This window comes from Macaca nemestrina, chromosome 6, assembly GCF_043159975.1.
Source record: "Macaca nemestrina isolate mMacNem1 chromosome 6, mMacNem.hap1, whole genome shotgun sequence".
NCBI classification, from domain to species: Eukaryota; Metazoa; Chordata; class Mammalia; order Primates; family Cercopithecidae; genus Macaca; species Macaca nemestrina.
In genome coordinates, this window is record NC_092130.1 from 47,760,282 (window position 1) to 47,772,778 (window position 12,497).

The window sequence follows — 12,497 nt, forward strand, 5'->3', positions numbered from 1 at the left end:
TCCTTTTTGTTTTTAGTTTTTCCATGACTATCATTATAATTCCAAAGATTTCTTGATTCATTCATTATTTTTTCTTTTTATTATGAAAACTTTCAATTATGTATAAAAGCAGAATAGTATAATCAACCCCCTGTACACATCCCCAGCTGCAACAACTGTCAATCTATGACCACTTTTACCAACTGTTTTTTGCTTTATCAATGTTAGATATCGTATATTTATTCCCCTATTGAAGAAAGAAAATTTACCTAATTTATTCTACCTCTTCCAAATTTTTATAGTAAATTATTTTTCATTCTTCTATTACCTTTGTAATTTTGATAAATCCCTAAGCCTTGTGTTCTTGTTCCATCCACCGTAGACAGTGTTATTTAACTCCCCCTTCTCCATGCAAGCTGGAGATAGCAGTGCCCACCTCTCTTTCTTTTCTTCTGCTTTCCCCTCCCAGCTTTTTCCAGCTATAGCTCTTATATTGTTCCATGGATAGCAATTTGTAGTCTGTTCTCTAATCATCATCAAGTCTTCTGTGCTTTGTCTATTGGTTGGTTCTAAGACTTGAGAGTCAAGATAATTTACATTATTACGACTTTAAATATCATTCACTGTAGAGCCATGTGGTGTACTAAGGATTACTTCTTTTTTTCTGTAGACTCAGTATAACAATCCTTGTGCCAATGGGGGAAGAACATTTTAGACATCCAGTTGATACCTTTTCTGTTCAGAAATATATGGTAATCCGTAGCACTCATGGACCCACAGTGTCTTATTTACATCTAGTGTGGCCTTGTATTCTTTAATTATCTTGTGCATTATATCCCTAACTCGAGAGGGAGCTCCTTGAGGGGGAAGTGGTCTTTCCTGTTTTGCTCCCACAGCATTTATAGTCTCTTGGTAAATTAAATTGATTTCCCTAAAAGTTGCAAACCATGATTTCATTTGTCAAGTAAACATAGCCAATACTTTAAATGCCATTGCTGTTAGATTCTATATATACTTTATTTTATGATGAGTTATAAATATATAAATATTTTAAAAATAAAGCTATTAAAAACTCATAAATTAAAATATTCAGCTCCGACACTTTGAATATTTCTCTTTCATGATCGTCTTTAGCCTTTCCAAGAAGTCTTCCAACGTACTCTGGCTGGCTTCCTTCACAGGACAGGAGTTCTACAAAAGAAGCATTTAATTAGCTTGCATTGGTAAGCATTTGTCTTGCCTGCCTGCCTACTTGATCAAGCCTACTCTGGTACTTGCCACCTGAACACTTACCAAACCAAGGCCTCCAGTCTAGCCTGACTGGGAGTCGTCTCTATCACTAGGCCAGCAGGTGTTGCCTGTTTTGGGTGCATACTACTTACACTTCTAGAAATGGTTACTGTATACCATTACCTATCTGCTTTTGCGGTGGGCAGGGCGGCGGGGAGTGCAGTCTCTGGAGAGGTGTGTCACAGCTAGGTGCTTGCTCAGAGGGTAGAACTTGAAGGTGCTGGCTCAGACCTGCCCGTGCTCTACTGGGCCTTCTGCATGGCTGCCTGGACTGCTGAGAGAGATTCAGTCATGTGGCCCTCCTGTCATTAAACAGCAGCACTGCAGCACAGCAGCCCTAAAGGTGGGAAGGGTTCCAGATGCTACCCCCAGGCCACTGCTTCAGTTTGAATCTCAGCTCTACCATTTATTAATTGTATTGCTGAGAACGTACTACTTAATTTATAAAAGCTTCAGTTTATTTTTAAAGTCGGGACAATTGTTTGCCTACTTGCCTGCTTCATAAGATAATGGAGAGAATTAAAAGAGAACATGTGTTGTGCCAAGTTCCTATCCCATGACCTATCCCATTGTCTACAAGGTGATAGGCCCAAAGAAGGGATACATGTCCTTGTTCTCTTCTAAAGCCAATTAATTCCTCCACTCGATATTAGATAACACCCACTCTGGGCCACAAGGACTTCTGCCCTCTAATGATTCCTCCTCCTTCTCCTCTCTTCAGTTCTCCCTACTCCACCAGACCGTTCCCCCAGGTGCATTAGCATGCTGGGTATACACCCCACCTTAAAAAAGCTTCCCTCACTCCATAACTGCCCTGCAGCCATGGTTCAGTTTTTCTGCAGCCTTATAGCTAAACACCTTCAAAGAGTGTTCTGCCCTCACTGTTCCTTCTTTGGCTTCTCTCATCGCCCCATCCTCGGTGAGCCCACTCCAGCTGGACTTTCCTTCCTGCTTCTCCATTTACATCAGCCTCACCCATGACCTCCATCAGTCAAACCCAGGGGCCTTTCTCAGTCCTTACCTGACCTGACCTTTCAGTACATTTGAAACAGTCGACCCTCCCTCCGTGAGTGTCCTCACCGGCCTCCTGGGATACCGCCCACTCTCCAGTGTTCTCCTGCCTCACTGGTCTGAGGAGTCTCAGGCGCCTTTACTGGATCCTCCTCTCCTGACCTCCATGTGTTGATCTCAGGCTCAGTCCTTTGATCTCTCCCTTTCTGTCATTCAGACTTTCAATAGCATCTATCTAAGGACTCTCCTTTTTGTACTGCAAGTTCTGACCTCTCCCCTAAGTTCCAGACTTTTCTAACCATCTTCTCAACATCTTCACTTGGCTGTCCAACAGCCACCTTACATGTACAATGTACAAAATTGAACTCTTGATCTTCTGCTTAACCTCCAGCCCTGCCTTGCCCCCAGTCTTCCATCGCTCTATAAACGGTACCAACCATCGCCAGAGGGGTTTAGGCAGGAACGAAGAGGTCATCTTTTCCTCCCCTGTATCTTACCCCTTACAACTGATCTGTCAGCAAATCTTTCTGGTTTTATTTTTAGTCATATCCCAAATCTATTCACTGTTCCCATCCTGTCCATGCCACCATCATCTCTAGCCTGGTTTACTGCCTCCCAACAGGCCATCTTGCTTCTATGCCTCCCCCTTTCAGCCTATTTACCACACAGTAGCCAGACTGACCCTTTTAAATCACGTAAATCAGATCGTACAGTCTTTGCCCTGCCCAAAGCTCTGCAGGTGTTCCCTGCCATACTCGTGGTGGAATCTCAAGGCCTTGTGTGATCTGCTGTCCTAGAAACTCCCCCTCACTCACTGTGATCCAGCCACACTGGCCTTCCTACTGGTCTTCAAATACAGGAAGTTCATTTCCATCCTAAGGCCTTTGCATAGCTCCTCCTTCTGCCTGGAATGGTCTCTCCCCAGTTAGTCATGTGGCCTGCTCCCTCACTTAATTCAAATATCTGCTCAGATAATGTCACCAGCTCCTAAGTCAGCCCCCTCCCCCATAACCCTTATGTTCTTTATTCCTATGTTTTTCTTTGTAGCACGTATCACTACTGGGCATCATTTTACATGTTTGTTTTTCTAACTCTCCCACTAGAACATCCCACGAGAACAGGGACTTGGCCTGCGTGTCTTTAGTGACACGTCCTCAGCACCTAGAACCGCACCCAGCACTTACGGAACTTCAACAAATACTTAGTGAATGAGTGAATGAATGAATGGGTTGACCAAGGGTGCTGCAGCTCCTAAGGAGGAGTGTTTAGAAGTGAGGCTGCTGTCCACCAGGAGCCATGCTGCCAGCTTGCTAGGAATACAGTGCAGCTTACCAAGCCCGCCAGGCCCCAGAGGTTCCTGTCGAGCCGTTTCAGGAATCGGATCAGCTGCTTGTGCCTGTGGAACTGCTGTGCAGTCGCACCCAGGCAGCGAGTGTCTTTCTCATGGTGGCTGTAGAACTGCCGGAGCACAGTCGCAGCCCTGCAGAAGGTTTCCTTCTCAGTTGTGTTCTGGAAAGACAAATGCCACAGATAGCCATGTGCCAGCTCCATTTGGAGGATGGGAAAGAGATTTTTTCCTCTTGATTTCTTCTTTCCAGAGGGACAAATGGAGGTGAGTTTGCTCAACTACAGACCTGTCTTCAAGTATTCCACTGAAGGAAGGCTGCTTGCCACAGACACAAACCTCTGTCAACAACCTCTCCCAATTGCAAACGCAGCAGCCTTCTCCCCAGAACCCCCCAGTTTCTTTTCTCTTGGAGGATTTTGCTGAAAGGGTACCTGAATAAAGCCACCCCGCAAGGAAAGGGCACAGTGGGGACTAGAATGCAGGACTATCTATCGCTACAGCCCACGTTCCGCGTCCGTATCTCTATACCCCATGAGCTATTCTGCTATGGACAGTGCCCACATGAGCTCTCAGTCAGGTTCTGCTCTCGTTCCCAAAGGTTTTAAAATCCAGCTTTCCCTGGAAATCCTGCATGCCTGTTGAATAAATGAGGGCACATCCTTTGGCCTGGACTCTGCTGCTTTGGGCAGCACTATCCGTTTGGTCCTCCCCATGGGAGAGGAGAGCAGCACATGGTCCAAGTGAGGAGCTAAGACATTACCCCAGGCAGCAAGAGATAAGTGTACAGATTGGGGAAAGGTGTCCTGGGAGATCAGGGGAGGCTCTGGGAGCAGGTGCCATTGAGCTGAGCGTTGGGCAGAGTTTCTGTAAGGGGCCTTTTGGCCCCAAATGGTGCAGAGTGAGAATCTCCCTGAAATGCTGGCAACTGTGAGGGTCTGGCCACATGGCTCTTCCTGGGGCCCTTAACCTTAGAGAAGGGAATGGACACACAGGGAGACAAGTCATTGGGAACCCAGGAGAGGGATTTTGTCTCGGTCTGAACTGGTCTGTCCTCTCATTTTTCACTGAAGAACAAAGATGCAGAACTTGGAGAGGGTTCTTAGCTTGAGCCTAGTTCCTTTATCCAGTTGAGATAAAGCTATCCCCAGCCTCTCCCCCGACATGCTCTGGTCCCTTGCTACTCAAAAGTGTGGTCCATGACCAGAATCATGGACATCACTGGGAGCTTCTTAGAATACAGAATCTCAGACCACCCCTGCCCCACCCAGACCCTCTGAATCAGAACAGTGACAAGATCCTCAGGGATTTCTATCAGCAGCACTGTCCAAGCAGCTTTCAAGTTCTTATGGTTACATTTTTTTTTCTGATGATCAAGGTAACGTGTATTTACTATAAAGGTAATTATATATTCAACAAAAGTACATTCACTCATCCCATCAGCCAGAGGTAACTACTGCTGTTAATATTTTGGTAAATATCATCACACTTTAAAAAACACTTTTTAAAATAGGGATCAACTGTTGATACTGTTTTGTAACTTTTTTACCCTTTGCATATACTATAAGCATTTCCTAAGCCCTTCGGTGGTATTTGAGAACATGGGTTTGAGAGCTGCATAGAAACGTATTGCATAGTGGTGCTGTCATTTGTCAGGCCCCTTTACAATTGTAATTTGCCTTATTTACAGCAGCTTTCTCTTTCTGTAAATAAGTGGCAGTGAGTAAACTATATAAATCTTTGTGTTCATCTCTTATTTATATAGGCTACATTCTAGGAATGCAGTTCATATTTTAACGTTTTTTTTCAGGAAGATCTAGACCCAGATTGAGGCACCAGAATCCCAGGCTACGGAAGCTTCCCCTTTCCTCTGTGGGGCGTGACGTCCCATGGGCAGAGCGATTGGAAAGACATTTACTTAATGAACTGACTGAGAGTCACTCCTGGTTCCTGATTCTAGTTGGAAATATAAGAGTGTGTCAGTATTTCTGGGCTCTTGGAGCCAAGAAACAGACCTCTCTGTGCTTTGTGGGCGAGTCGAGGTGGAGGGACACAGGGGCTGGTGGGGGGCGGCACATGCTACCTGAGTGTCTGGAGGTGGGCAGACATGCATGCTGCTGCAGAGGGAACAGTGAGCTTCAAGAAGGCCAAAAAGCCTTTGCTTCTTTTCCCACAAACCTTGGTGAGATTTTTCTGAAATGCTGGCTTGGAGCCTGGAAATTAAACTTAATTTTGACCCATATATGGCCACATAGTATAGGAAAAAATCCTCTAAAGATATTTTTCAAAGGACTTTCTAAAGGAAACAAGGATAAAATAAGAATCGAAAAGAGTCTGCATTAAATGGAAAAACTTTAAAAGAATACATCCTAAGGGCAGCTTTAGTGCAAGGCCTTTACGTTTTAGTTGCTCTGGTATCGCAGCGAGGGGGCGACACTCCATCCCTGCTGTGACCCTGGACTCCTTCTACCTGCCTGTCTAGCTCCGGCTGCTGAGTGTGTCTGCCAGTGGCTCAGGGAGTGCACTTTGACAGCCTGGCTGACCTCACTGTTCAGAACTGCTTAGGGAGTGACTGAGAAGGAGGTGTGTCCCTCCCGGGGATGTCAGGAAACAGCCACTTAGGAGATTTCTTCTGTGGCAGTGACTCTGTGAGAGTTCTGACTTGGTTCTTGACCAGCCTCACTGAGGACCATACAAATCCAGCCCGACTGGCACTGCATTCATAATCTCCCATCCTGCCCAGGGTAGTCAGCTAGTGCTCTATATGAGAAACTCTTTTAAAAAACAGAGATATTTGAGGTTCATTATGGAACTCTCTGTAGAATTATGAACTTTAGCTCTCTTTGGTAAGTAGGAAATAGCTCCATCTACTTGTCCACCCAAGAAACCCTTCATCGACCAGCCAGCTTGCTTCTTCCCACTTTGCTGTTCCTCAGACAGCCTTGACTTCATAGACACCCCAACAGGTGTTACCTATGAAGCCCAGGACCTAGATCAGTGCCTTCTTTCCAGCAACTGCCAAGAGTAGAATGCTACCCAACTTAGAGATACTAAAATTCTTGTTCCCCCCGAAGAAATAAAATCAATAGGCTGGATTTTGGAAAGATGTTTTCTTTGGGAACACAAAGAAGTACCTTTTCCTCTGCATACCACCTTTGTAGGTTTTTGAAAATAGCAACATTTCACTGTTCTGAAATATCTTAACATGTAATAAGCAGTGCTGAATCTTCGAGGGGAAGAAAAGAGTAGAAGAGTGAGATTGAGAACTCCAGGAGGATGAAGTTTGGGGAAGGCGAATGAGACAGGTAAGAGTAAAGGCAGGCAGTGGGGATTGTTCTAGGAGATGTCTGTGTGTGTGAGAGGGAGGTGAGTGAGGACTGAGTGAAGAGGGGAGTTAAGGACGGGAGGGCAGTGGTGTCCTCGCCTGCACCTGGAGGTCTTCCAGAAACAGCCCAGATGGATAGCCCCAGGCTCAGCATCCTGGAGGGTTTGATCCTTTCCAACCTGGGCACCTCCTTCTTAGAATCATCGCTTCTCTGCAACGTGTCCTTGCTTTTAATCAGGGTTATATCATCTCACAATAACACTTTCCACTAACTCAAGAACTGGATTCCAATCAACCTTGCAATCACCTTCAGAATCACTTTCGTATCTTCACACGTGGAAACTGAGGTGCAGAGAGGTGTGAAGATGTGCCGAAGGCCAGCCACACAGCTGTCAGTGGCAGAGCGGGGTCTAAAACCATAGGCAGTCTCACCTCCAGGCCCTCAACCCTCACCCTTCCTCCAGGCCTGACTTCTAGTGAGGTGGCCCTTCCCTTGGCTTTGTTAGAGCCTTCTCAGCAGTGCCACAGGGCCTCCAGAGACCCAGTGCTCAACCCGGTGGACTCTTGGCTTCTAGTAGGAGCCATCTCGGTTGGAAGGACTTAGAAATTTTGTGTACATACACACACACACACACACACACACACACAAACTGTTGTCCAGGTGCAGTGGCTAATCCCAGCACTTTGGGAGGCCGAGGTGGATGGATTGCTTGAGCTCAGAAGTTCAAGACAAGCCTGGGCAAAATGAAATGGCAAGACCCCATCTTTACAACAAAAATACAAAAGTTAGCCAGGCGTGGTGGCGCAGACCTGTCATCCCAGTTACTTGGGAGGCTGAGGTGGGAGGTTAGCTTGAGCCTGGGAGGTGGAGGCTGCTGTGAGCTGAAATCGCACCACTGCACTCTAGCCTGGGTGACAGAGCAAGACCCTATCTCAAAAGAAAAAAAAAACAAAGTGTGGATTTACCCTTCGGGAATCTCATCCTGTATTGAACTCCTGGGATAACGTTTAATGAATGAGATAGTCTAGATAAAGGCCCGAAGAGCAGTTTCCCTCATGAAGCAGGATGGGCCCTGTTCTATGGCCTGGGTGCCAGGGCGTGACCCTGCCCAACACACAGGGCTTCACTGCTGGCCAAATTATCCCCCTAGTTCGCATGGAAAGCAGTAGTTAGGAGACCACTGTGAAATTGAGGCTTTGGGGCTTTCATTCTCAGCTGTGTGTTTCCATGAAAACAGGAACTGAAATGCACAAAACTATTGATACGGCTGTAGTCATGTGTTTGTCAGAGAAAATGCACTATCAGCTGTCAAATCTATCTCCTCCCACTACAGATAGAGGGGTGGGGGTGAGGCAGCACAGGAGGCAGAGAGGCGAGGTGCCCAGGCAACCGGAAGCAGGGATGTGCTGGACGCTGCCCAGCAGGATGGTTCCGGACCGAGCTGGACGGGAATTCGGCCCGCCAGAGCAAGCTGAGGAGCCCTGGACCGCCAGCCCTGGAACCCAGAGGGCTGTTAGGTGGCCAGGCTGTGGAAGAGGAGGGGCTCTGGTGATACCTTTTCTGTTGCCATAGGAAGTCTCTTAGACAAAATGAAAGCTCCCTCAACCTGTCATCTCAATATCTGTTTCTGTGAGAGTATTTGGTTTTTCAGAAATGTATGGGCCAGAAAAATTCTCCCATTCAACAGGCATTTATTGAGTGCCTCCTACGTTCCAGGCACTATGCCAAAGCTAAGTAAAACCCAAGAGGGCTTTTCTTTGACCAGGATCTGAGTCAGGACTATAGCATGTAAGCTTTCTATTACACATCTAAATCAAGTGAAACCAGAAAGACCAAAACACACTTAAGAGTAAAAATCAGACTTCTCGTTCTTTGAAAACATCTAACACCTTAGAGTTAATTTGGGCCCGCTTGTTTTCCATTAGACAAGTTTCTTATTCAGACACTTGGGGATGGATCTCCCCATTTGCTAAAACAGACCGTGGGACGGCTTCTTACCTTGGAGGCAGCAAGGATGTCCGTTATGGTCAACTTGGTGCACAGAGTCTTGGTCCAGGCAGAAATGAGAGAGCAAGAGACAGAGTTAACCTCCAACTGGACAGAGCAGTCCTTGATGAGCATCTCTCACTCCCTCCAACTGAGGAAACTTCCTACAAACCCTCAGAAAAAAGAGTGACAGGGGAAGCCTGGCTGTGTGCCCCGGGCTGCCACCAACCACCAGTTCCAACTTCTCTAGCAACTGTTAACGTTTTCATGGCATAGAAATACTGACAGCATCACCAGAACATCTGGAGAGATGGTGCCAGATAGGTACTCACCTTCTGCTCTGTGAGGCTGTTCAGAGTTTCGATGATCTCCCGTAAGGCGATATGGCAGTTGTGTCCGTGGGCAAAGTTGCCGGCACATGCTAGCAGGAAGAACAGAGGGGGAAGCAGTTGGGAGGTGAGACCCATTAATAGGTGTCAATTTGCAATGACAATGTGAGACAATTAGTTTATCAGGAGAAGCTAACGATGCAATGCTGACAAAGATATCTCTATATATAGATTTAAAATTGCTGAAACCGAGGGAAAATGAGTTTACATTGGAAATTTTCGTTACACCAGATTGTCAGTCACTTGGGGCCAATCAGCACCTCTCTTCCAGGAGAAAAAATGCCTCACAAACAGGTAAAATGTTCCTGTGAAATCAGACCAATAGGAAAATGAAACCTTTTTAAAAAAAATTAACTACAAAGTTTCAGCATAGGAAATTACACCATAATTTGCTCTTTAGATTAATCTTATCAGCTTGGGGCTGCTGCTGGCTTTTTGCTTTGCATAGAAGGGAGAGGCCACAGGTGTCCGAATTTGTTGTAATGCAGTCCTCCTGGGGAAAGATAGAGTAATATCAAGAAAGTTTGACTTGAAAAGTATTTTAACCTGGCTTCTTCCAAGTACAGGTGGTATCTTGGAAACTGTCCTGTCGTGGAAAAGCTGATCTGGGGCTCTTTCTCTGCGTAGAGGGAGAATAACAGGCAGACTCTCCTGCCCCAGCACTGGGGGACAATGTTCTCCCAAGTTTAGGTGTTTGGAGAAGGACAGGCCACATCAGGTGAGGCCTAGTTTGGGTCCCAGCAGGTCCATAAGGTTCTTACCCATAAGGAAGCCCTTGGCAAGGTAAGTCTATTCTGAGGTTTCAGGAATAACTTTTTTTTTTTTTTTTTTTTTTTCTGAGACAGGGTCTCACTCTGTCACCCAGGCTGGAATGCAGTGTTGTGATCAGGGCTCACTGCAGCCTCGACCTCCCAGGCTCAAGTGATCCTCCCACTTCAGCCCCCCCGAGTAGCAGGTGCGTGCCACCACACCATGCCTGGCTAATTTTTATTTTTATTTTTTGGTAGAGATAAGAGTCTCACTATGTTGCCTAGGCTCATCTCAAATTCCTGGGCTCAAGTGATCCTCCTACCTCGGTCTCCCAAAGCTCCGAGATTACAGGTGTGAGCCACCATGCCTGGCCAGGAATGCCCACTTTTTGAATGGAACCTAAACATATCCTCAGCTAATTAGGAAAAAGAGCTACAGTCTTATCAACTTACAAATCAGCTCTCCTTGTCAGTGCCCCACCACCCGCCCTGCTTGTTTTTTATTGAATTCATGTGGACACAATAAGGTGCTCATTGCCTCACCCCAGCCGTGAACGTAAGGATCCCGCCATTCACTCAGGTGCCTGGGCCCTGTGCACAGCCCACCCAGCCTCCCAGTAAGGGCTCATGGGCAGCAGGATTATTGGGCCCTGCCTGTCCCCTGCTTTTCTCCCGGAACCTTCCCTTCCCTTCGTCTCTGACCTTCTTTTCACTATGAATTTCCTTTTTTTTTTTTTTTTTGAGACAGTCTCGCTCTGTCACCCAGGCTGGAGTGCAGTGGCGCAATCTCAGCTCACTCCAAGCTCTGCCTCCTGGGTTCACACCATTCTCCTGCCTCAGCCTCTCGAGTTGCTGGGACTACAGGCACTCGCCACCACGTCTGGCTAATTTTTTGTAGAGATGGGGTTTCACCATGTTAGCCAGGGTGGTCTTGATCTCCTGACCTCGTGATCCGCCCGCCTCGGTCTCCCAAAGTGTTGGGATTACAGGCATGAGCCACCGTGCCTGGGCCTCCCTATGAATTTCTTCTGGAAGATCATCTAAAAATGTGTGTTGCTAAAGTTTTGCCTCTCTTCCACCCCCACCGACCCCCTCCCCCACTCCCCCGGCCGCCACACTCTGTCACCCAGGCTGGAGTGCAGTGGTGATCATAGCTTACTGCAGCCTTGAACTCCTGGGCTCAAGGCATCCTCCAGCCTCAGCTTCCCGAGTAGCTGGGATTACAGGCATATGCCACCACGCCTGGCTAATATCTGTATTTATTTATTTATTTTTTTTTTAAGTAGAGACCGGGTTTCACCATGTTGGGCAGGCTGGTGTCAAAGTCCTGGCCTCAAAATGATCCACCCACCTCAGCCTCCCAAAGTGCTGGGATTATAGGCATGAACCACCATGCCTGGCCAAGGTTTTGCCTCTGTTTTGGATCTTTTCTTCCCTCATTATTATTATTAAATTGACAAATAAATATTGCCTATATATTTCAGCTGTATGATATAATGTTTTAAAATGTGCAGATGTTATGGAATTGCTACATCAAGCTAATTATACAGTACTTCACATATTTATTGTTGGTAAGAACATTTAAAACCTACTGTCTTTGTGATTTATGTGTTTACTTATTTTGAGGTGGAGTTTCACTCTGTTGCCCAGACTGGAGTGTGATGGCGCGATCTCGGCTCACTGCAACCTCCGCCTCCTGGGTTCAAGCGATTCTCCTGCCTCAGCCTCCCGAGTAGCTGGGATTACAGGTGCCTGCCACCATGCCCAGCTAATTTTTGTATTTTTAATAGAGACAGGGTTTCACCATGTTGGCCAGGCTGGTCTCGAACTCCTGACCTCAGGTGATCTACCCACCTTGGCCTCCCGAAGTGCTGGGATTACAGGGGTGAGCCACTGCACCTGGCCTCTCTTCATGATTTTTAAGTATACAAAACATTGTTATCAACTGTTGTCACCATGTTGTACAGTGGCTCTCTTGAACTTATTCCTCCCAACTGAAATTTTATATCCTTTGACCAACATCTTCCTGATCACCACCCTCCCAGCCCCTGGTGACCATCATCCTACTCTCTGCCTCCCTGAGTGTGACTTTTTTTGATTTCACATATGTGTGAGATCATGTGGTATTTGTCTATCTGTGTCTGACTTTTTTCACTTAGCATAATGTCCTACAGGTTCATCCATGTTGTGGTGAATGACAGGGTTTCCTTCTTTTTTAAGGCTGTGTAGTATTCCACTGTGTATATATAGTTTTGGATCTTATCGCAGTGCCTCAAGTTCTGTGAAGGAGAGAATCTGGATAATTTTATCAGGAAGGTCCTTAGACCATATTTAGGATCCTTCCATTGGGACTGGGTAGCAGAGTTACCAAACTAAATGCAGTGGCTTCAGATGCCAAAGCACCTGTGATGAGCCACACCTC

The 12,497-nt window shown here is 46.4% G+C and overlaps 2 protein-coding genes across 2 annotated transcripts in view; one reads left to right on the forward strand and one right to left on the reverse strand.

Moving 5' to 3' along the window:
• LOC105467169 (kinesin family member 3A) overlaps window positions 1-6,844 on the forward strand; it is a 58,790-nt gene extending 51,946 nt beyond the window's left edge. Inside the window, exon 18 of the mRNA XM_071098481.1 lies at window positions 6,787-6,844. Within this exon, the coding sequence (XP_070954582.1) occupies window positions 6,787-6,829 (43 nt within the window). The 3' untranslated portion in view covers window positions 6,830-6,844. The remainder of the gene's footprint in view (window positions 1-6,786) is intronic.
• Window positions 978-9,466, reverse strand: LOC105467168 (interleukin 4). Its single transcript, XM_011716628.2, has 4 exons — window positions 9,270-9,466; window positions 8,950-8,997; window positions 3,613-3,789; window positions 978-1,170 (listed from the first exon to the last, which is right to left on the reverse strand). The coding sequence occupies exons 1-4, from the start codon at window positions 9,402-9,404 to the stop codon at window positions 1,069-1,071; spliced, it is 462 nt and encodes a 153-aa protein (XP_011714930.1). The 5' UTR covers window positions 9,405-9,466; the 3' UTR covers window positions 978-1,068.
• Between the last annotated feature and the right edge of the window lie 3,031 nt (window positions 9,467-12,497).